Source organism: Notothenia rossii (genome assembly GCF_949606895.1).
Source record: "Notothenia rossii genome assembly, chromosome: 5".
Taxonomy (NCBI): domain Eukaryota; kingdom Metazoa; phylum Chordata; class Actinopteri; order Perciformes; family Nototheniidae; genus Notothenia; species Notothenia rossii.
Window position 1 is genome coordinate 86,038,230 of NC_136903.1, and position 24,952 is coordinate 86,063,181.

Here is a 24,952-nt window from a genome sequence, read left to right on the forward strand (position 1 = left end):
GGAGGCTCAGTCCTCTTATCATAGAGAGGCGAAGTCCCTCCCTTTCCGGGGGAGCTCCATGGGACCTTATTTCGGTAAAAGTATGTATTGAAGTCAATGGAGAGAGAAAGATTATCTTTCGGTCCCGTTTGAATTGTGCCACGAATTATACATATGATGTTTGTCCATTTAAAAGATAATTTTGCAAGTCAAACAAATTAAAATGTGTCGCAAAACTGTGAAGTAACACATTTTTTTTTGTGAAACGCTCAATGAACTACATCTCCCGTCTCGCACCACACACCAAGACGGCCGTCACGTTGGCACATTTCACCTCTTTCTTTCAGAATGAGGCGGAAAGTATTAAAAGAGGTGAAAATCACTACAAGTCTGGGCATGTTGAGAGCTGTACATACACACAAGGGGAGTTAGTCTGTTCCGTTAGAGCCAGCATGCGGGACCGGCTTTACAAGGTTTCGGTGAGTAACACGAGTGTAATGTGTAACGTTAATGACATCACTTACTGACTCTGGGATTTGTAGTCTTTCTAGTTGCGTGTTTTTCATAGTCTTTTATTTCAACAAACTGTGACTTTTTTGACATGGAAATTATTTTTTAAGATTGACAAACATCATATGTGTAATTCGTGGCATAATTCAAACGGGATCGAAAGTTAATCTTTCTCTCCCCATTGACTTCAATACATAATTCTTCCGAAATAAGGTCCCATGGGGCGGAAGTAGAAGGCGGGCCTTCGTCTCTCTATGGTGGTGAGAGGATTCAGAGTACAGCAAATGCTCCTTGCATATAAAAAGGAGCCAGTTGAGGTGTTTTGGGATCTATTAATAGTGCCACATTCTTTTTAAGGCTTTTCCAGCTGGGAGAAGGTCAGAGTATTGAGGACCAGGGACCTGAGAACGCCTTTGAATCCCCAAGTCAAAGCTGTTAATGTGTCCAGGGAAAGGGAATTTTGGGGGCCCCCTACAAACCCCTCAAGAAGTTACGCCGGGCATTGAAGCAAATTGATATAGTGGCCAATGTGTGGCACAACAACTTCTGTGTCAGTCCGTGACGTCATTGTGCTCATAAGGACTTTTTCCCCATTGACTTACATTGGGAAAGAGACGTTTGTAAATCAATGGATATTTTTTTAACTACCCAGTACAAACACTTTTATATATTTCCCTCGTCTAAATCATAAGGGTCTTAAAGTTGTCAAATGCAGTAAAATCCAATTCCAGATTTTTCTCGCAGCATTCATTTTAATGACCTTAAAGCTTAATCAAAACGCAAGTGCATCTGCTCTATTGGCCCAGATATGGGTACTTATCTCTCGAGAGGCAGGCCGTTTTGACTTCATGCGACACCGAGGATCTTTCAAAGGAATGAACACTGGTGTATCCAATTCTCTTTATACATCCATGCCCCGTACTCTCAACGACAGGACCACCCCCCCCCCCCCACCCCTCAGATAAGACGATAATGATGGATGAATGGCCCTGGAATAAATCTCCAACTCCTCCAAGCGGGATAATGCACCCAATCAGATGCATGACATACATTTTCTTTTATTCTCTTTCTTTGTCAACTCATTTAAGATTAAAGATAAGATTACATTTATTGGTTTGCAACCGAAGAATGAGTGAGAGCTGCTGCTCAGCGGGCAGAGATGGAGAGATAGCAAGAAAACAGCTTGTGAAGTCAATATATTATAACATCTAACTCAGTGATATAAGGGTTTATTTAGACTAGACCAGAACGGCTGATAGCTGTAACGGTGGGAAGATTACGTAAGACGATTGGGTTGGGTTTCATTTTGCTTCTCAGTGTTTTCAGTTGAGTTTACTCTGCAATTAAACTGGTGTGTGAATGAGAGAAACTGTGACTCAGAATGTGTTAACTCTATTAAAAGGCAAGGTGGGGTAGGTTTTATTTTTAGTGATTGTTTTAACAGACTAACCAGAACAGTAAGGTGTTTCTTTAATTTGAGGTGAGTTATACTAAGGCAATCGAGCTGTACTTATTTTGGTGAAAGAGGAAAACTTAAATCAGAAGTTGTAAAGTTGCATTAAAGAAGAAAACAGTTTTTTTCCCCCATGTTCCACCCATTAAATGAGACCCTCATAAGATCGAATAGGTGTTAGAAAATGTCCCATTTTATTTCCTGGAATTAAAAAAGCTCCCAGTTTGAACATATCTCGAGCTGAAACTCCACACACATGCACATCTATCAGCTGTTGTTAGGCTGGCGGTGCAACATTTTTCTAAATATCAGCACACAACCAGTCTTCCTGTTTCAGGTTCAAACTGTTGCACACATTTACGCAAATAAAACAAGTTTTTTTACCGTTGGAGTACAACCCGCTATTGTGGAACAGCCGGGGGGGCAAATTTTCCTCGTTCAGGCGCATGATGACAGGAGTTAATGATTGGCAGAAAATAGGTTGAACAGGCTTAGACTAAATCAGTTAAGATGCATCTGACATCTGAATTATATATTTCCATCAACTGAAAATATCTCAAAACGTCTGCTTCCCCCCCGCTCTCTGCAAACTCACTAACTGTTGCCTTTTAAAAAAGAGACATCTGCTTAATGGGGATCTGTGGCAAGCCTAATGGGGCGACACAAACAGACTTCAATCCCATTTAAGCTATCTGCGGCGTGCGGTATTGAAAGGCGCGCTGAAAGTCTGCAGGAGCACGCTGTAACTCAGACGCTTCTTCTTTCTCTCCTTCTCCCGGCAGCTTATAAAACAGCTGAAAGCAATTGTTCTCTCTGCATGAGGAGAGTCCCTGCGCTGAGCCCCCGATGTGGGAGAAGCACGGCTGTGTATTGGCTTCGAGAACTCACACACACACACACGCGGGCACACTTGATATATTTATACACATGCAGCGGAATGATCTCTCCGGCTGCAGTGGGAACGAGGCTCTGCTGGGAAGGAGATTCCTGCTGCATTACGTCAGGCTTTAGCTCCCTGCAGGCGCTACCTGAGTCCCTCAGCAGTGCAGCTGCAGAACAGAACACACACAAAGAAAGCTCAGGCACGTGCACTCACATCTGCACAGCCGCTTCTGCAAACACTTGAGCTTTGAGAGGAGATGTAACACTTGCGGAGTCAAGGGATATGCAAGCAAGTAGATATGCAGTGCGCCGGAGGAATACAAATATAAGAGCAAGTGTGTGTTCAGTAGACAAATGTACACAAGACGGAGTGTTACTTAAATCTTTGAGGATCATAAATCTCACAGAAATTATCCTGGGGATTAAAGGGCCGTGTGTTCAAAAGAAAGACAAGACTTATGGCGCATTTCCACTGCAGCGGGTAGCCCCGTTTAAGCGTCCTTAAATCGTCCTCAAGCGGCCAGGCCAGTTTTTGGTGGCCTTTCCATATAGGGTAGCACCGGCTAGCGGGTACTTTTTCTGGCCTCATCAAATCGTGGTTCTATCAGGCCAGGGCCAGGGCTGAACTAGTGACGTCAACACTCTCGACTGCTGATTGGTCAGAGAGAATCGTCACGAGATCATCCCTAGCGTCGCATATATATCTAGAAGCAAGCTTGCAGCATTTTTGTAAACGGAGGAGCTACAAAAATGGCAATGTCAAAGAAAAGCACACCGTGGTCGAGTGAGGAGGTGACGACGTTCCTACATCTCATTGGCCAAAAAAAAGCCGATCGCCCCGTCTACACTGCGTTGCTACCCCAGGTCCTAAACTGTAATGGAAATGCGCCACGGCCTCGGACGGCAAGCGAGGCAGCCCGAAGCCTGAGCGAGGACACTTAAAGGGGGCTACCCCGCTGCGGTGGAAATGTGCCATAAGGCTGTACCTGAATCAGATGTCGGCAGCAGCACGGACCCCCGTTAGGTTTGCAGATCTCTGTGGGTGTGATTTTTTTTTGCCGTGTCATCACCGTGACCGTTAATATCTAAAGCATACAACCTCCTGTGGGAAACACTGTTCACCTCATGGCTTTTCTTTTGTTTCAGATCATTTATTTGCCTTTATTGTAGATGGATAAGCTGTTTACAGTGGGGGGTGATGTGCAAAAAATGGTACACAGGTAGGAATCGAACCCGGGTCAGCTGTAGTGAAGACTGAGCGGCAGAAATTGTCCGCCAGCTCTACAAGTCGAGCTATCCTTCGTGAATGCTTTTCAGAAGCTGCTTCTCCTGCTAGAATCTAGAAATAAAGAAAAGCAAGCAGCTCAGGGGTCCCTGATGTACGATTCAACTCTTTCGACAAGCAGCCCTAAACAACATGAGTTTGCAATTAAAAAATGCTATTCACAAAAACTAAATGCAATCTAAATGGTTAAATTGCTACTGCCAATATATGCATCATTAATCCTGCAGCTAAACCTGTGATGAAGGTAAGCAGACCTGGTCCATTCATCTCTGCTGGGTCCAATCAGCTCCATTGAGCATTAGCGCAGTGTATGGCGGCTTCTGCTGATTGCAAATTAATTTCTGACCTAATTCCTCCAGTTGGATGGGGGCGGCCTGCTCTGCGCCGCTCCCTACCGGTCCAGATGGCCTGATGGCATGCAGTAAATATGCTTTGTCAAAACACCGCTGAGGGTTGGAAAACACTTCCAGGATTTCACAAAAGGTCGACACGTGACCTCGGAAGGCACGCTGTGATCATATCAAGCATCCGATCACAGAGACGTTTCACGACACCGTCTGCAAACTTGTTCTTTCTAACGTGGTCGGATTTCTAAAAGCCAGCCATAACAGAGTGCAGCAGGTAGACAGAGCCGAGCTGTCACGATCATTTAACCCGACCTGGCGCGAGACCTCAGGCCTCCAGTGGACAGCTGCGGCCTGTCAGAGCGCTGGCCCCGACACTGGAGAGCACAGAGGGGCCACTTTATACTTCATTAGCACTTGTGTCCACATGCATCTGTCAACTTGAAGGGGGCGGGAAAGAAATCGAAAGGAAGGAGGAGCTGTACTCGCCCTTTGAAATATATGACTAACAGTTCAAATCACGAGCCTGCTTTCTGGATTTGATGGCGAGCCGCCCTAAATCTCCGGCCATTCTTCACACTCGGCTGAGGCTAATGCTATTTGACCTGTCAATCAAGCCATTAAGTTTAATTTGGCCCATTTATCTACGCCCGGGCTCCCGACTGAGGCACTCAGTCTCAGCATGCAGAGTGAGGCGAGGGAGCCGTAATGTTTGAAACTCAGGCTACGGCTAATGGTCTCTGCGCTGCTGACTGATGGCTGCTCATCAGCGGCCAGCAGCCCTCGCGCCGGTTGGAAACCCCGCCACAGAACAGCACTCCCTCCTGTGATAACGCTATCTGTTTCATCTAAATCCTCTCTCAAGAGCGCGACACCCATGCACCGCACATAAGCTGCGAGCCACGCGCCTGCTTAACCAGTGGAAGTGCTGGAATGAGCACGCTGTTAGAGGAGCCGGAGGACAATTCAATATCCTCTCGCAGTGCCAAGGCTTCAGGAGCTGCTGCGGAAGAGTCTTCAGCTAACAAGTGGCACGTCTCAATCTAAGTGAATGAGCCATTGAACTAAAGTGGAGCCATCTCTCATACTCCATACTGTAAACCTTGCACATTCCTTTGTATACGTTTCACATTTCTGTCCAAAGCTGCCCTTTTTTTTTTTTTTTAAACTCCACAGCTCTTGCCCTTTAACTTCTGATACACTGCGCATATTTTAATAAGAGTAAGTTGTCATCTTCTTATTGCACTTTTTGTTTAGATACATTTCAAAACACTTGGTCAAATTGGTGAACACGCGGCAGAGAGATGCAGTGATTAGCGAAGGTCCAAGTTCAACCTCTCGTAATGGGAAGTGTCTCTCCTGTTGAGGAGCCCTGAGGCGCTCTGGCAGCTCGGTTGCTTTCTCTCCGACCTTCCTCTGGCAGGGGGCAGAGAAAAGACTCATGGTCCTCTGGGGATTTGTATATTGTCAGAGAACAATGTCAGCGCCTTGCAGGCAGAAAGCCCAGCCAGCAGATTCCCGTATAGAATCCTTTTTTTCAAATGACAATACGCTACTAGTTGAGTTACTAAAGAGGAAAGTAAATATGGTAATACAACTCATTTCAGTATGCTAATTTGCCCAACTAACAATGCCCTCTCTCTTTTTGCTACGTCATGCCACCTTCTGGTAGCCTTCAGTCACTGTTTTGTCATTATTCATTGTTTGTAAAACTTCAATGATACGCATTTATATGAATATGTGATATGTACTCCACGACGTAAAACAAATGACATTTACATTATTTTCTATAGAAGATTTTTTTTTTTTACTTTTTGTGTATTTTCCATCAATAATTCATTAAAAGCAGCACTTTGAAATGGCATTTTTACTTACATTTTTTAAAGAGCATTTTGATTTGTTTTCTGGTATTTGTTATACTTTTGGTGAATTTTTTTGTAAAAAAGTGAAAAATTGAAAATTCATGCAACCTTTTTTTGATGGCAGCAAAATATTAAATTTGATCCAAGCAACATAATCCAGATAAAAAAATATATAACGTAATTTCCGGACTATAAGGCGCACCTGAATATAAGCCGCAGCAGCTAAATTGAATGATGTGTACATATATAAGCCGCACTGGACTATAAGCCGCAGGTGTTTTAATGTTTAATTACCATATGTAAGGGTTCGTGCACAGAGGGGATTGTCGGGAAAGAGATGGCTGTTTGAGGAAGCTCCCATCTATTAACATTTCAACAAACAAGTTGCATATTTGCATAACGTATTCAAGTGTTAGCATTTAGTGCAATAGTAGCTACAGAACATGTACTGTGCTGTGTAAACTGTACTGTATCACATAGCGTTTCAGACACACACACTTTTCAACTTTCAAACTTAAACGGTGCGCTCCCAGCGCACGTACCGGCAGTGATCTACAGCAGTGGTTTTCAACCAGTGGTACGAGGACAAACTGTCTCGCTCTCGTAATGTCTGTCTGTCTTGCTCTCGTTCTGTCTCTCGTACCACTCTCGGTTCCACTTTTACTTTTGCGCGCTACCTGTCTCACTCTTTTCCGGCCTCCAGCTTTTCCTCCTAAAGGTGGGGGGCGCGGACCGGCCATAGAGCCCATAGAGTTAAAGGTGGTGGACTGTAACCTGTCAAATCCATAGATTTAGGAGGTCCCCTAGTGGCCGTTAGCTGTACAAATCCATAGATTAGCCGCACCGTTATATAAGCCGCAGCGTCGAAAAATGGGAAAAAAGGCGCGGCTTATAGTCCGAAAATGACGGTATATTAAAAAAGGGTTAATCTGAACTCACCAGCCTCCTCCTGCTGCTCTGTAGGACTCAGCTTTGCCCACCATGGACTAAACTTCAGCAGCCTTTTTATCTCCTCATCCTCAAACAAATCAGCCCTGAAATCATACAAAGACGTTAACTTTGAGACTTTAGACTTTTAGAGTGTCCATGGTTTGTATTCTCATAAACTCACAGGTAATGGTCAGGAGAAAAATCAGACGCCTCAACTTCCAGCCGCCCGCGCCTCCTCTCTGCTGCCGTCGCCCCTTCTGGGTTCTTCACATCAATCACGTCGGTCAGTTCCTCCTGTCAGGTAATCCCCACACATTAACCCTTTGCATGTCATCCTCATTTGGATTGCATGATTCTGATCAATCACATTCAGAAGAGACAGAAGGGTTTAAGCTCACCTGTAATCGCGCAAACACTCCAGACCTCTGATTGCCGAAGCCATATTTCTGCAGCGCCCCCAGCTCCTCCACAGAGCTCTCCTTGTACTCCTCCTGCTCCACCTGCCAGTCAAACTCTTCCTCATCTTCATCCTCATCAGCATCTCCAGCGCCTTCACTGCATCCTTTGACATGGTAAGAAGTCATGGTTAGGTTTAGGTTCCTTGTTCATTGAAATTATCTGATGTGTGGACGTGACTAACCTGTGCTCACGTCCTCTATCAGTGGTTTTGCTGAGCGGGCGCCTTTCGGAGCGAGGAGGCTGGTCAGCATCTGAAGTCCTTCAAAGTGTTCTCCAGTCGTTTCCTTAGGGACCCAGACGGTGAACAGACCTGCAGCAAAATAAGCGAGGCATGTTTTTTTAAACCATTACAGATCTATTCTTTCCTCCACACAACTTGTAAGCCTCTTGTTTACCCATACAATTAATCAAACGAAAAGTAAATAAACCAAATTCGATGATTATTCTTTTTTGTTTGTTAGGGTTAACTAACTACTATTTTCTAGATTCATCAACACGTTTGGTCAATATACAGTCAAAGAAATAGATAGAAATGTTTATGCCGTTTTCTCAATGTCTAAGTTGATTTTAAATGTTAAATGTATTGTTTGTCACAAAAAAAAAAAGATATTCGGTTTATTTTGATAGAAAATTAAGAAAAAAAAGCTTTTCTTCACATTTTTGCATGATTACTAACAATCTAACACTTGAGCAAGTCCACTACTGTACCGTGCGCGAGTACTGTTTTGATTAAATTAATAAATAGATATGTTTTTTTCTGAAAATGCATGCGTTTTGGAAGTAGTGAGCATACAACTGGATATATGAGACTTGTATTATAATGTCAGAAAGTCAGTAAATGGATGTTTTGATAGAGTGTTGCTTTTGGTCAATCTGACCCCAACTCATTCAGATTTCCCAGGTTTTGGATGTCATGTGGAAGAAAGCTTTCTCTTGAACAAATCAAGGTAACATGAGGTGAGAAACTGATATCCGCATGATTACTTTGTAGGTATGGTTATCCTTTAATTATAACCATATGTGACTATTATGTATACCAGTGGCGAACCGTCAGGGCCTTCAAGGTATTCAGAGAATACCCTGGAACACTCAGATAAAACAAACAAAAAATCCATTTAATTATATAAATAAAATGTATATAAAATGAATAAATGAGAATGGTATCTGTATCCTGATTTGTTTGTCCTTCTCGGACCATGCACGACGCATTTCAGTGGTTTTGTGTTAGAAAAGAAAGCAACCAATCAGATCTTGTTCTGGGTCTCTGGGTAGAATATCCTTCAACAAGGTATTCTACATCCTTGATAGAAGGCCCTGGCCGTTGCACTGAATGAGAGCGTACGTTTGGACTGACAGTTTGATCAACCAATCATATATTGATTTGTAGCCAATGGGCGTGTTCTTTCAGAGTTTCCCTCGGTTCCAGGGTACTCTAGAAGGCCGTTTTATTGTTTTTAACGTTGAAAGGACAAGTGCAACAGGTGAAGATGAAGTTGTTGCGGAATTGTTGTGAGTACCCCTTTTGAAGACGACAATTCAGTGTAAAGACGGACATTATAATGCCGGGGGGGGGGTCCAGTTGTGATAGACACGTTTCGCCACTGATGTATACTAAGTTGAGAAAGAAATTAGTAAGTGTTCTTGATGAACTGAAGTGTTCTTAATGGACTGACATCCAATATACAGTGACAATGACAGGGTGACTCCCAACATGTGTGAGAAGAGAAACACAACACACAAGGAAGTCAGTCATCAAAGACTACTGATTTGTATACGAAAGTGTGATTGATCTCTCTTTGTAAAGCCATTCATTCTAATTTGAAGGAGAGCATCTCGATACCCGCAGCCTGACCACCTGTGCAACACTTCAAAATCAAGCAGCGTCTTCACTATGAAAAATGTAGCAGGCTGGATGATTGAGACTCATTTGGCTGCACCACAGAGAAATTCTGAGGGCCGCCTAAGGACCTCGTAAAAATGCAATGCACCCAAGTGTTAGAGCTTAGATGTGCTTTACGATGGGAGCCCACTAATTGCTGGAGTTGCGGGCCTTGCTGAACGGAGAGGGGATCTTAATGATTGCTCATTATAAGTCTAAACAAGGACGCTCATTAGCGCAGCTTCATTAGCAGATGTTCCGGGCTTAGTTAGACACACAGAGGCCGCGCTGACAGACGGCCGACGAGGTGTCAGAGTCCATAAGGCGGATGTCCCCATAAAGACAACTTCATTACGGCTGATTATGTTTGAGAGAAAAGACAGAACAGTGACAGACAGCATTTCGTTTGATCGTTGTTATATTTAAAGGAATATAAGAGTGCTCCGTGTCACTGTGGAGAGTGGTTAGAGGCAGTCTGCAGGCTTTAATCACTGTGACATTACTGTGGTGCTTTAAATGTGATGATGACATGATGAGTGGGTTCATTCTCCCAGGCTGATTGACTGAAGATCAAACAAAAGACTCCCCGGGGATGAATTCCTGTCTGCAGCTAAAGCCATGTTTCAGTTAGAGCTTTTGTTCATGTGGGAGCGGTCAACAGTGGGGAAGGTTTCCAAATGCAAGGATTATGGTAGAAATGTTATCAAGTATGTATTAGGGGTGTAACAAGATTATTTAGTCTGCCCGTTTCTCCCAAAAGCCAGAGAGACATTAATACATGATTTCACTGATTATTGTAATGCTCTACTTTCTGGTGTCCTTAAAAGTAATATTGCCAGTTTTAACAAGAACCAGAAAGAGAGCTCGATTTTGAAGTCTATGCATTGACTACCTGTGAGCTTCAATATTGATTTTAACACTTGTAATTGTTTTTAAAGCTCTTATAGGTCTTGGGCTTAGCTATTTATCAGATTTTCTTTTACCCTATAGCCTCTAGAACCCGCAGGTACTTCTGGTAAAAGATTATCTGTTTTAAAATCAATGTTGATCTTACACTTGACTGGGAAAAGAACCTTCAATTTGTTGAGATTTTTAAAACAACTTAGAGAAGAAGATACAAATAAAACAGTTTTCCCTTAAGCAAAGCAAGTAACATTGGAGGAAACAGAGGCCTGTACTACGAGTCCAGTTCAGCAGACCCTGGATATGTTTGAGTTACCCGGTTTACCTAATCCAAAACAAACGCGCTATCGCTAAGCGGTCCTACGACGCTGGTCATCAACTCGGTAAGTCAAGCCAGGGTTTCTCTGTCCGGCTGAGTGCGCGTTCACATGAAAGGGGCGGGGCTAGCAACATTTGACCAATCACAAACATGGAGAAGCGTACTGACAGCGCAGCGTCATGCTTCCTGAATGAAAAGTAAACTATAATATTAGACATAGGAAGTAGTTAAACTTTAAACATCCATGACTTAAACACTTTATCCAGGATAAAAGCCACATAGCTGCACCTGCAAGGTAAATACAGCTGGTAAAAGAAAACGTGTTTGAATGCGTACATTAACAGGTTTATGATATCACTGCCTGTCTAAGACACGAGTGGATCTGACTTTAATTACGGCCAGATACGGCTCAGCTGACTCAGATAAGGAAATATATGATACATTATGATGTGATATGCCGCGGACTGTACTTAATGTTACTCTGATCCGGTTACTTATGTTGTGGCAGATATTTAAGTAAGCTTTCTTAACGCTAATGTTATAATAGATTGCTCTGAAGATGGGAGGTGATATTCTATTCATTTTCACGTTCAGTCAGTTGATTTTTGCCGGCCGTCTTTCCTGCAACAGCTGTTTTTCTGTATTTCCTCTATCCTGTAATATGACTTGATCGCTTTAAACTCCGCACACGGGGCTCTGATTCATCAGCAGGCGGTGCTTTCACTGAGTTGATCTCTTATCCTGGAACCTAACCTGCTCCGGAGCCGGTTAGTCGTTCAGCATAAGTTACCATGGAGATCTAGCCCGCTAAGAAGTGAACCAGCGTCGTAGGACCGGAAACCCTGAATTTACCCTGAAGCGAGCTCGCTAAGCGAAAATCCTGCTTCGTAGTATAGGCCTCAGGTTTAAAGTGGTTGGAAATTAGAAACATAACAAAATAACACCCAATAAATAAAAGGAAAATAACATGTCAGGTCCTACATTAGAGCTTTTAATTATTGCTTTCTCTTGCCGTCATCATATGATAGTTTTAAACTTTACAGAAACTAATTGAATGATATTTCCTTGAATAGGAAAGAGATAGGTCGAGTGTAGGAAATGAATATGGATCCCAGTAACTTGCATGTATGCTTCATTTCTTTGCTTAATGTAAAAGCTCTCAATGCAATTTGTTATATAACATCCCCATACAACTGAGATGACAAGACACACCTGTTCACCATTACATCATTTTATAATGTGACTTACCTTTATCAATGTCAAATTTGGCCTTTTCTCTCCCATCCTCCACTACTTGCCCAGGAAGAGATAATCTGAAAAAAAATCACATGGTTACTGATCACTTATAACAACGACATCCACACCATTTGTTCTATCCTGTCTATTGTCTATTAAACTTCAATACGTCCAAAACTCAGCTGCCCGCTTGCTCACCTCCACCCGACGCTCCGACCACATCACCCCTATCCTCCATGACCTCCACTGGCTCCCCATCAAACACCGCATTGACTTTAAAATATTACTTTTCACTTTCAAAGCCTTGAACAACCTTGCCCCCCCCCCTACCTCTGTGACCTCATCCAACGACACACCCCCACCCGTCGTCTCAGGTCTGCTGAAGCTAACCTCCGGCAGCCCATCAGGACAAAGCTCCGGACCTGGGGGGACAGGGCCTTCGCAGCAGCCTCCCCCACACTCTGGAACTCCCTCCCCAGCCACGTCAGATCCGCCATCACTCTCACATCATTCAAACAATCCCTCAAAACTCACCTTTTCACTCTTGCCTTCAATTCCTAATCAACTAACCCCTTGCCCTTATTCCTCCTAGCTTAGCACTTTCTACTTTTGTTGTTATTTTGGTTTACTTGCTTGTAAGCGCTTTGAGCACCAGGAAAAGCGCTTTATAAATGTAATGTATTATTATTATTATTATTATTGATATTCAGACCAATGACGTGTTTAGTTCATACCAACTTACCAAGACCTCCAAAAATTAAGAATAAAACATTGAATTGAATTTTTGGGAACTTGCAAAATAGCATTCTCATACCCCTTATTTTAGGTTACTCTAAATACATTTTAAACAATACACGTTTTGAAAGTTTGTGTATTAAGAAAGTTTCACAAATAGTTTTTTTAAGTGGTGCTGAAATGTTTTCTGACAGTCAAGAAACCCAAAGTATTATTGAAAAAAAGATTTCGAGCTAAAAACACCATATTCTAAAAATATTCTGACATATAGTCCCAATAAGGAATAATTGGGATTTCCTTGACACATTTGTATAAGAAAGTGTTATTATTTATTGGATTTATTCATGTATAATAAAGATGTTATTATACTCCAGCTCACACGTTTTGTAAAACAATGTTGGTGCTTTTTACTGGCTGTACTATTACATTGAGTGATTTGATTTTATATGTAGATACAATAGTACTATTTTGACTTGTCAGTGTGTCATTATCCATGTCTGCACATTTTGAATCTCCAAAATGCAGCTAAATGACCTCATTTTATAAACCCTCATCCAAACTAGGTTCCTTTTCAACAGAAATACACAGGTATATATCAGTTTATCTGTGTTGGATCTCACCTGAGAAAGTAGGGCTTGGCGTAGAACTTGAAATCTGTGCCATCAATGAACAAGTCAAACTCTGATGTTCTGGTGTAGGGAACTCGGATGCAGAGGATCAGGTACTCTGGATCTTGGCTCAGGTCAAACGCAGGAGTTATCATTGTGATTGCTGGTGTAACACAGACCTGTAGAAACAATGACAGGAAAACAATCTCAATGTCCAGTTACAATGTATAGGATTGCATTGCACAGCAGCTGACTTTAGCATGCCACCTTGTGGTTGACTCTGTTACATGTTGTTGTAGTTGATCATGTCTCCACAAGCAGCAGCCCACGTGTGTGCCACACTAGAGAGAGAACTGTAAACATAGCTTGTTTCCTACTTCCTAAAAGTATCTTTACTATGACTTTTTTTAGCTTGTAAAATGTTCAAGATTAAAAGGTTGTATTGTCATAATGCAGTGTGGTTATGGCAATGAAAATCTTAACTCCCATGCTCCTTAAACGATGCAACATAAATATATATAAGACATAAAACTATAAATATGGTGCAAGAAGAAACAGAGTAGAAATAAAGTAGTGCACGATTTTGTTGCAAGCCAATGTGCAAGTCATGCAGAAGAAGTGAACTAAATGAAATACAATAAGCTAAATGTTATAAAAGTGACCTGGTAAATGCAGGATTCTATAAGCATCTAAAATATAATAAGATAAACAAGAACAGAATGTAAAATGTCCCTCATCTCTTGTTAATAAAGATGGCATCCCAAACTGCATTACAAAAACTACACTTTTTAATAAACCTTGCTTGTTGACAGTCTTGTGTATCTTTCAAAACAACATTAAACCCTTTGTAATATGTATTATGGTCTATATTTATATTCGGCATGACTCAAATCTACCTGGAAGCATTTTTTTAAAAGGTATATGCTAAAATTAATGGTTAATTTACAAGATGAAATCCTATGGCGCTGACGTCATTTCAGAGAAGAAAGTTAGGGACGTCACATGCATGAAAAGTCGCCAATGTCAAAATGTTGTCTAAAATATAGTTTTTATTGCCCAACATGCATGCCGAATTCAACATTAAACTTTAACAATCAAAGGCGATTAAAGTGTTTGTCTTTAAGTTAGCGATATCTTCCGAAAATCTTTATGTAACCCTGAGTGCATAGGTTTCTAACGGTAGTTTCGTTTTCATACTGTAAACACATGATTAGTCTCCTCGTGTTTCGGCTAACATAGCACAGCAGCATTGCTAGCTGACAGATACCCACTATCTATCTAACACTGCTTTTATGCCAATGCTTGCAGTGGGAATGGACAGTATGAATCACCTCAAAGACTGTCACTAAAACACGGGACATATAAAGATAGCCTATAAAAGAGTAACCACTCACCAGAGAAATACAGAGTTATCTTAACAAGCTTCACTGGCAGCTCATGGATGCAGCGCCCATGTTTTACCGTAATGTGAAGTGCAAACTGGCAGTAAAAACAATTCTGAAAAAAAGCTTTTTGTGTCCCAAATCTGAGGTCCATGGATTTTAAGTTACTCAAGGAGGTGGAAAAAACCATCATGAGTTTTAGGCTTTTTCCTTGTAATTATTGTGCTATGATAATAAAGAACTTGGATGTTGAATCTTGGAGGTCAAGAAAAAGTAAACAATGGGCAGTGTTGTTTGAATGTTGAACCAGAATGCATAGTTTACATGAGAAAAAAAGAAAATCACTACATACATCTCCTAACACTTCCCCTGGTGGTTTTACTACGTTAATAATATCTTTTTTATTGCATTTGCTTAATTTTTTTGAATATTCTTTAAGCAACTTTTTTTATTTTTTATGATGCGTTATCGCCATACAGATTTTTTTTAAATAAAGTAATGTATTTAATTATTATTTGTATCACTTCTTTTCGTATTAGTAAAATATTTTTTATTATTTAAATTATTATTATTTATTACGTTTTTGTCACATCCCTTCATCTCCCCAGCTGTACACCTGCCTGACTTTTTGGCACAAAGCAAAAGACCTTCTTAGCCCCAGTTTACACATTATCACATCATCTTGCTTTCTATATCGCATCATGTCTCACACTTTGCCATGCTGGGTCTTGAACTACCAACCTTCTGACTCATAGACATCCATTTACCCATCGAGCCAAACACCCAGAGATGTTTCAGTACATATTTTGCAGGACCGGTTTCTACGTATATTAGGGTTAGAATTAGGGTTACAAGGGGACAACAAGATATTGATAAAGAACATTTGTCATCACAAGGATTAACCGTCCAAGGCTATAAGCACATCTGGACCAGGGTGTCCTGAACATTTAATTACAATAAACTGGACTTAAGCCTCCGTTGCTTTCACACTGACTTTAATTTCCAATTGTTACACCAAAATTACCACAGCCTTGTTAGTTCCATAAGATATGACCTCCGTTTACTCCCGTTACAACATCTTAAGTTAACTGCAAAAGAAGCAAACTAAATCTGTACATTTGTTTAAAACATGTCTCTCCAAAATGCACTTTCCCCTACTGGGAATCAACCACCAACCTTCTGACTCTTAGCAACCCACTTACCCTTTGAGCCAAAGAGTCCTTGACATGTTACGGTATAATTTTACCAGCTGGGCTTCTACTTATATTATTGGTTAGGGTTATAAGAGGACTTGTCAGAGGAGATATTGTAAAAACATTTGTTGAAACTCATCACAGGACGTCACGTGACAGTCAAATGTTTTACATCTGTTCAGAACAACTCAAGGCTACCAGGGCATCAGGAGTCAGGTTTCTTTAATATGCCCTTTAGAAACAATAAAATTAAGCCCCAGTATTTTTATAACTTAACCAAACTTCAGGGTTTTTTTTTTTCCATTAAAGAAAACCCTCTATTCTAACATATTTATTGCTGTATTTATTCCTGTATTTATTTGTTACTTATGCCATGTTCTGTCTTCAATATCTGGCTGCTCGTTGTGTCCATAAAGCTTCAAATTCACTCAAAATCACACAGCAAAACCTATAGTTGGGAGTTCATGATATTTAAAACACAATGGCTTTGGTCCAGAGGTCTATGCATTGGTTTTTCATGCAGGTGCTCCAGGTTCAACACCCAGGGGAGAGACATCTTCTGTCTTCTGCTATGCTGATGTTATATCTGGAGAAAGTGTCCCCACCAATTTTTCTAACAAAGTGACGCCCATGCAAGGGGCCCATCATCTAACCACACATTATGTATTTGCTAATTTTGCCTTTGTGTATTTTATAGTTTGCTTGCCTGTGGTTAATTAAATAATCATAACTCTGGGTCTCAAACAAATAGCAAATGCATAAGTATAGTGTCAATCAATGCTGTCTGGCAATAATTAAGGTCAATAAATCACTAGTGTTTTTAAGATGTTAACATATATGCATGAACAAATGTACATTAGTACATTAAGAACATCATAAACCGGGGGTGTTTTGAATCGGCCCTCAGCAAATTAAAAAAGAATAATGATATGGCCCACAAATGAAACTTGTGCTTTTCCTATATTGTACTTCTTAAATATGTACAAATATATTACACAGTAGTATTCATGTGCTAATAAGCCCACTTTTAAAAATAAATTGAGTCAATTCATGTTGATAACATTTTCTAACAAATCTTAGTTGACACAAAAAAGCCCAATAACTTATTTACATAACAAACTTGAAAAATGCCCTTTATATTTCCCCCTTATTATAATCACTCAGAGGCCAACAAGATAAATGAAACCCTTTAGCGAGCTGTGATGTAGGCTGTTTTTTTCTTAAAGCATATTCATGTATCAAGCCTAATTTACCTACATTTTGCTAATTTATAATTTAACTAAGTGGCCCAGCCCTTCGTATATTTTTCTGTATGTGGCATTGACCATTCAACTCCTCCATGGTGATTGCACGTGCGACAGTGCTACCATCTTTACGGTAATGGCTCAATCGCCCCGCCTCCAATGCCTAATCCTCCATGGACGTTTTGCAGAAGCTCCTCTCCGCTCTCCATCATCATCTGCCGGAAAATGCGAGCGGGGAGCGGTAACAAAATGTCAACTCGGGCTGCTCTCCCTCACCCGCAGACATGAGCGGAGCCCCGTCTGCTTCACCCAGCCGCAACAAGTCGCTCTCACCATGCGGATCCACTGCAAAGTAGTTGTGATCACCGTGTGTTTCGGAGTTTTCCTACTTTTGTACTTTTTGGGGGGCAACGCCGCGGACGATCCGCTGTTGAGAGAAGTTGCAGAGCAAGAGGAGAAGAAAAAGGAGGAGGAAAGCAACTCTTCAAGGCGATCGCACTCTGACTTTGGACGCAATGTTGCAGAGAAGTTTGCAAAGAAATCCCCCGTGGAAGAGCCTCTCCAGGGACGCAAAGAGAGGAAAGCGATCAATAGAGGCGTGAATGCAAAGACGTGAGTTTGTTTCTGTCTCCTCTGTCGATTTCTGAACGCCTGATCCCATTTATGCACACACAAAAGCTTAATTAACTGCTCGGTTTTTGCTGAATCTCATATTTTCCTGTCGTTAGGAAGTTAAGAGTCAGCGTTAAATCATGCTTTGAGGCAGACGTGCAGCCTACATTGTGCTCAAGGACGCTGCTGGCTTCACAATAAGCCTGATCTGTCAAAGGGACACTTTCAACATGAGCATAAACGCTGCTTGGCTGACTTTAATGTCCCATTATGTTTGCTCATTTATTCCACTGTGAGTCACGTTGTTGCAATCTAATGTCTGGCTGAAATGTGAGTAGAGAGCATGACTAATGTGATTAGGTGGAAATATTGGCAGTGTTTAGAGGAGATAATAGCACAGAAGAATGATGAATTATAACATGACCTCTATATTTGGATCATTTGACCCTTGTTTTTTAGAATTTTTTAGAATTTTAGTATTTATATTCAATCCTTTGAGGCTTCAAAGTAGGGTTGGGCATATCGAAATAACATAGATATTGTGAAAAGAGGATTTGGGATATCTAGAAGTGTTGTCTCTTCTTGTTTTAAAGCCTGATTGACAGTCAAATGTTATAATTTTCTTAATATATCAGTCATTCTATCCATATTGCTCAGATTTTTTATTTTTTAAAATATTTTTTCTGAAATTACCAAAGGTCAACCCTACAATATCGTTATGATAGCACGGCATTTGGTCCAAAAATATCGTGATTTTGTTCTAATTGCCCTTACAGCCTTACTTTAAGGGGGTAAAGGTCACCTTGACAGACATAAGCTGCAATTAATAAAGAATACAAATAAGCACATACGTTTTTGGGTGGCCTGTTTTATTAATTGCACTGAAACTGTGGTAAGATATTAGTGGATATGACAGAAAACGGAAACCAATCCTGTTGACTGTCAAAGCCTGCCAAAACAATCTATGTGGGAGTGCAACGCTTGTCAGGTGTGATCTTCTTCTCTGGCAGATGATCTTATTAAGTCACCATCTCTTTGCCGCCTTTCAAAAGAAGACAAAAGGCAGGGTTGCTATTTCTGTTCAAGGATGTGAGCATTTTATCATGTCTTCCAGCTTTCTAATTTCAGCCTCACACATCCCTTGACGTATCCTCCCTGGGCTGAACGCCAGCTATGCCATAATAGCCACAAGTCGACGTTGTGTGCAGATACCCCGCTCCACTAATAATATGTATTCAGCTTCAAAGCCAGACTCGAGGTGCGGAACAGTGGAGATAAAAGCCATCAAGGCGTTGCAATGACAAAAGGACCTTTTACGTCCTCCCCGAAGCCACACTCCTCCATGTGTGCTCAGCACTGATAAGAGAGATGGGGTGGAAGGGGTCACCGGTGGCCGTGAAAAACCCACAACACACAACCGGGATTGGAAAGCGTTCAAGAGCGACTGCTGCGATTAGTGGAAACAGAGTAAGCATCTCTGGGCAAAGCCTAAAAAAAACGTACTTCTATTTGATTAATGGTTGTTTGATTGGAAGTATAAAAGCCAGAGGAATTTGAAAAACAGGGTGTAGTTTTCTAACACTCGTGCAAGCTTTGGTCGAATGAGGGATGAGATCAGACGGTGTGTATCTTTGCCCTTTGCTGTTCATATGTAAACAGATTTCCTGTGCAGCATGCTCAGTAGACAAACATCCCTGTTTTTCCTAATCATATCATTTCCTCTAGTCTTGACACATCACACTTCTTCCTGTGGCCAAAAATAGAAAGAATAGGGAATGCTCCATCTGTCCCCACAGACACATTACATTTACCGGAAGCTGTGTGTGTTGGGGTTGCAGATGAGGATTTGAGGCAAACCACTTTAGTTGAGTCATCAATCATTGAAATGACAAACAGTTAATCTACACCAAAATACAAACCTCTTGCTGGTTGCAGAGTAATAAATGGCAGATTTGGCTGTTTTTGTGTTGTTTTAACTTAAATATCTTTGGGTTTTGGGCTTTTGATTAAACAAAACCATGATTTTAAGGATTCACATTAGGATATGGAACATTTTGAGAGGAATTTTTCTCTACTTTTATATTTTATACAATAATCGATTGAAAAAAAACAATATATATTAGGGATACAATTGTTAAACTTCGACAAGGGGGTGACAACAACCCACGTTGTCATACTTGCCTCAAACCTATACAGCTAAGCTGATAAATTTTTCTTGTTATTTGCACAATAAGTACATTTGTACTACGCCATTTTCCCTTTCACATATCTGGCACTTTTTAGGGGTTCATCTTTGCAATTCTTTCCATTATTCCAAACGCTTCACTTTTTCAACATTTTGCTTGCCTAGTTGTATCTCAGTTGCTATCACTGTCGGGTGGTCAAAGTTAATGCTGGGTAAATAACAGGTCGGGTGCCAGAATTAAGTAAAAATAAAGGAGGCAAGGGAATTGAATGTGACAAGTTCTTCTGTCGGTCTTTAGTTATCCTGTGCTCCGTTTCCGTACCTCGTAGAACTTTGAACTTGCACCAAACAAACAACGCTTTCTATCTGAAGTAAACTAAATAAATCGATGTTGATGCCCATGATTTTATGTGCGATGCAATTACTTTTCTCTATTTAATGAGCTTTCCAAACCTGATTTGGATGTTGTATACTATTGTCAAAGCTTTTGAGTCAGCCATGGCACATCTAATTTAAAAAAGATTTTTTTTTTGGGTTGCAGCACTAAACATCAAAACGTGTGACGTGTAATCCCGACAACAGAGCCCTCCTGTAAGCATTACCTCGCTCATCTCTTTATTACTGTCAGAGTATGTTTTAAATTCAGAATAATACAGATGTTACCTACACATATCTGCTTTGTTGCATTGAATTAAGGCCTGCATCTACAGGATTAGATGGGTGTTGATACCTTGCGTTGAAACAAATCCCTTGCCCTGTCACTTCAAATATCGTTCAGCAGCTCTCCTGGCAGTGAGGAAGTCACTCTCTCACTGTGGCATTATGCATAGCTATAAAAATGTCATCTTGCATGATTGAACACTCTCTCTGCAAGGAGGGTTTTGAAATCTCACTGCTTGGCTGTGTAGCTGAAAGTGGTTGGAGGGGGTGCTTGTGTGAAACTCTTGAGGGGAAGTGAAACCTGTCTGTTACTCTGGCTAACTCACTTTTAATGTACTACTGAATGAGTCATAGAGAAGGTGTCCTGGTACGTGGGTAAAAGTCAAGGCTTAGAAAGTGAAAAAGCTTTCCTTGAAGATTACTTTTTTTAATGATGGGTAATGATCCAGCAAATACTTAAAACTATTGATTTAGTCATTGATTTATATTGACACATTCCACTACACGCACCAGACAGACAGAGTAGTATTCAAGGTTAGTCAGTCCAAATGTGGTGGGTGTGCTGGAAATCCAATGCGATGAACACTCTGCCCATACAGATGTATTTATGCAAAATGTCCCCACAATGGCACACATTACTTTGTTGGCTCCCTTTGTGTGCACAAAAACATAACTGTGTATTTGTATGTACTTACGTATATAAGAAGCATGTATACAAATCTTCTTCTTTATGCATGGTTCAGCTCGGCTAGCTTCAACTCAAATGTAATATCAGATGCTCTTTTCTATTTTGGTTTCCACATCGAATAGTACCGCCTCACTGTAGGTAGGACTGAAACTGCTGCGCATCACCTTCAACCTAAATCTGTGGAAATCCTTTCATTGGCAGTCAAACAGAACATCTGCACTTTATCAATTGCACGGTGGAGCGAACAGTGTCAAAAGTAGTTTTACTGGCTGCCATTTTTATAAGTAAAGTGAATTGAAGCTTGCGGCCGCTATTGATGGTAGCTTTGCAGAGTTTGTCAGGATGTCCCATGTTGCGCAATTTCCTATACTCTCTCCGACCAATCAGTGGGCAGTATTTGAACTCAGCATTCTAGTATCGTCTTGGCTATCTTGGAACCTCAACAAAGTAGTACCTAGAAAAAGTACAATTACAAGCATTTAGTTTATAGAAAACCAAAAAACAGTGAGTTGAATGTAGCTGCAATGTACCATGCAGTGAAAAAGCTTAATTAAATCACCAGTTTTCCACATGTTGTCATTACTAAGACACTCTCTAGAGCAGGGTTGTCAAACTCAATTTCATCACGGGCCACATTTCGTATTATGGTTGCACTCAAAGGGCCGGTTGTAACTTTAAGACTATATAAATGTATATATAAAAATATTTAATATATATAAAATAATGTATTATATTACATTATAGCCTCTGCATTGGATTATTATCGGATAGGGTACTTCATAATTAACTACGTCTGAAAGCAGAAGTCTGGGGCAAATAATTGCAAGTCTCTCCAGTGAGAATGTCACAAAATTATTTAAAAAGAAAAGCCAGATTCTGAAGGAAAAAAAAAACATTTTGAGGGAAAAAAAGTAACATTTTGAAGAAAAAAAATCTAAATCTGAGAAAAAGTCAAATTCTAAGAAAAAAGGCATATTTTGAAGAAAAAAAGACAAATTCTGAGAAAAAAGGCAAATTTCAGATGCATTGTGGGACATGTAGTTTATGGGCAACGTGCTTCTGAAGTAGAATGTAACCCTATAATAAACATATAATATTTTTTGCAAGCTCTTATGGGGCCACAGAAAATGAAGTCGCGGGCCGCATTTAGCCCCCGGGCCTTGAGTTTGACACCCCTGCTCTAGAGCTTTACATCCAGTGGCTACCATGGTGAGCGACTGCGTCACTACCCAAGATTTCCCAGTGGGACTCGCACCTTATTAAACATGTTTAGCTTGTGCTTAGAATAACCCGGTGATATTGGGTTCAAGAAACCACAGGTCCTTAACCAAATGGTGAATTTCCTCTGCTTTGCCACATCTTGAATAAAGTGCCAGCTGTAAATCCATTGGAGCTGTGTGAAGAAGCATCTTTAGGTTTCCTTGTCATGTGCTTAAACATTTCGTACCTGTTTTGAGAGGTACCAAATGAGCTGCAAGCGGTTCTACTCCCCTGTAGAGGAAGGTCCTGTTCAGTGTAGTGTCCTTCACCCTCGCTGTTTCAAACCAAAGTGAACATGTTGGATACAAGTCTGTCAAATTACCCAGTTATGTGCCAATTGATTCAATGCCTTTGAGGTGCTCTTTGGTGTAGTTTGTATTCTGGTTCTTCGCTCTAAATGTACATTTTTCTTTGACATAATCTTCAAAAGTGCTGCGTCTTTCTGTCTTTACATGATTTAAAAGGGTTGGCTGTGCTGCTTTGTAGGCTCAACGCTCTTCATGTGCTCACTCTGCAGCCGGTAATGAATTCAACTCTTTTGTACCTCTGCTGTGCTTCTCAGACTGCTTCCAGATGTGGGGAACAGTGCCACGACACAAAACATGATGTGTGCAGCCCATGCTTTCTAAAAACAAAGCCATTTTTGTTTTGGTTTTATCCATCTAATTTAACGCAATAATAATTTCAATGGCTTTTATTTTGCATGACTAAGTGCAGCGTAATTACGCCCGTGTAGGAGATATGGATTGCCTTTCCTGCGGTAAAAATAGGAATGTGTGTTCAACAACCTTGACAGAGCGTCGGCCTTTGAAGCGGTACAGACAGATTCCTCAGCACCTTCTCATTCATCCTAATCTGCGGTTCATCATTGTCCCTCAGCCATGCAGAAAACGAAGTGTCACGCTCAGAGACAACCGTGCAACCCACCTGTCAAATTTGACTCTTCTCTCTTCCCATCCGTGTTATGGTTGCTTCCTCCAGGCACAGAGGAGATCAATGGCTTTTTGAAATATGCCGTCTTTAGACATAAAACCATTTACCTTGCACTGTTCTCCCGAATAACGCTGCACGCTGAAAGAAAGGGTTCTTTGTTTTGTTTTTGTTTGCCGGTCTTCTCTCCCCAAGGCTATGACAACATATGTTGCACATGGTTTTATTACAACCAGCTCCGTGCTGTGTGTGCATGTAGAGGAAAAATAAATGATGTTGGTCTCAGCTTCAGGCTCCTGCATGGTACGAGTGTAGTGGGAGATACTCTGAGTTTGTTTTAACACCACAGCAGTACGAGCTCTGCAGAGCAAGCACTTTCTTACATCTGATAAAGAACCTCCGTGCCTTTGAGCATGGAAGAACAAAGTGTAGTGGGAACTTACAGATGAAAATGAGCGGTGTGTGTGTGTGTGTGGTAGTGTGTTGAGGAAGTGTTGAACAATACGTGAAGGCACTTTGTCTTGGATACAAACAAATCCTCACCTTTCACCTTGTCTCTTTGTCTGATCTGACAGGAAGATGAATGTGATCGTCTGCTATTTTGTTGAGTGCTTCACTTGTTTCTTCTCTCTGGATTCTCACAAAGTCCAAATGTATTTCTGTGTTTCTTACATTTCCATGTCCATTGCAGTCAAACAGTAAAAAGTTGACAGTTGAGCAGAGCGGAAATATGCCGCTGTTTTTTTAGACTAGATGTAATTGATCCCAACTGTTTTTTAACAGTTGTACTTTGTTCTCAATATGCAGACATGATATTGCTCAATCACTGCTCTGACTGGATCGACACAATGCATTTTGGGTATTTAAATAATTTTGTACAATGTATTTGCATTCTGTGGGTTGTTAACAGAAAGCTCTTAACCTGACCTCATTCTACTCCCAGTTTCTGTTCTGATTCTTTATACAAACTGAATTTAAATTAAGACTTTGTTCCCTTTTTAACAAATACAGAAATTAATTATTTTCTTACAAACAAGTTTATTTTATAAGCAAAAAAATGCATCCTTGCTCAGCTCAATACACTTTGGGGTTTACAGCTACTGCTTACTTGGTAGTGTATGTATGTACCCGTGGCTAGCTAACGTTAGCAACCTTTATTTAGCTAGTTTTATGAGTTAATTTTCTTTGGCTACGGTATCTAATGTTTAAGAATGTATTATTATCTTTTAAATGTCACTAACTGTTTAGAACAACTTATATTAACTACAAAGCTCTTATCAATGCACTCATTTTATAATTATGTAATGTCAATTAGGCTATTTTACAAATGTAATACCTTGCTCCTGTGATTGGGAGCTACATTTGTCAATATGCCCAAAACTAGTAAATGTAAAATGGTGGTTTTGCATTCATT

At 40.8% G+C, this 24,952-nt stretch overlaps 2 protein-coding genes across 2 annotated transcripts in view; one reads left to right on the top strand and one right to left on the bottom strand.

Annotated features, from left to right (window-relative positions):
• shq1 (SHQ1, H/ACA ribonucleoprotein assembly factor) overlaps positions 1-14,929 on the bottom strand; it is a 58,438-nt gene extending 43,509 nt beyond the window's left edge. Inside the window, exons 1-7 of the mRNA XM_079681637.1 lie at positions 14,779-14,929; positions 13,397-13,563; positions 12,054-12,118; positions 7,886-8,014; positions 7,644-7,807; positions 7,427-7,539; positions 7,255-7,349 (exon numbers count right to left, since the gene is read on the bottom strand). Of these exons, the coding sequence (XP_079537763.1) occupies positions 7,255-7,349; positions 7,427-7,539; positions 7,644-7,807; positions 7,886-8,014; positions 12,054-12,118; positions 13,397-13,539 (709 nt within the window). The 5' untranslated portion in view covers positions 13,540-13,563; positions 14,779-14,929. The remainder of the gene's footprint in view (positions 1-7,254; positions 7,350-7,426; positions 7,540-7,643; positions 7,808-7,885; positions 8,015-12,053; positions 12,119-13,396; positions 13,564-14,778) is intronic.
• A 2,390-nt stretch (positions 14,930-17,319) lies between these two features.
• Positions 17,320-24,952, top strand: part of gxylt2 (glucoside xylosyltransferase 2) — a 32,958-nt gene continuing 25,325 nt past the window's right edge. Inside the window, exon 1 of the mRNA XM_079682645.1 lies at positions 17,320-17,815. Coding sequence (XP_079538771.1) covers positions 17,340-17,815 — 476 coding nt within the window. The 5' untranslated portion in view covers positions 17,320-17,339. The remainder of the gene's footprint in view (positions 17,816-24,952) is intronic.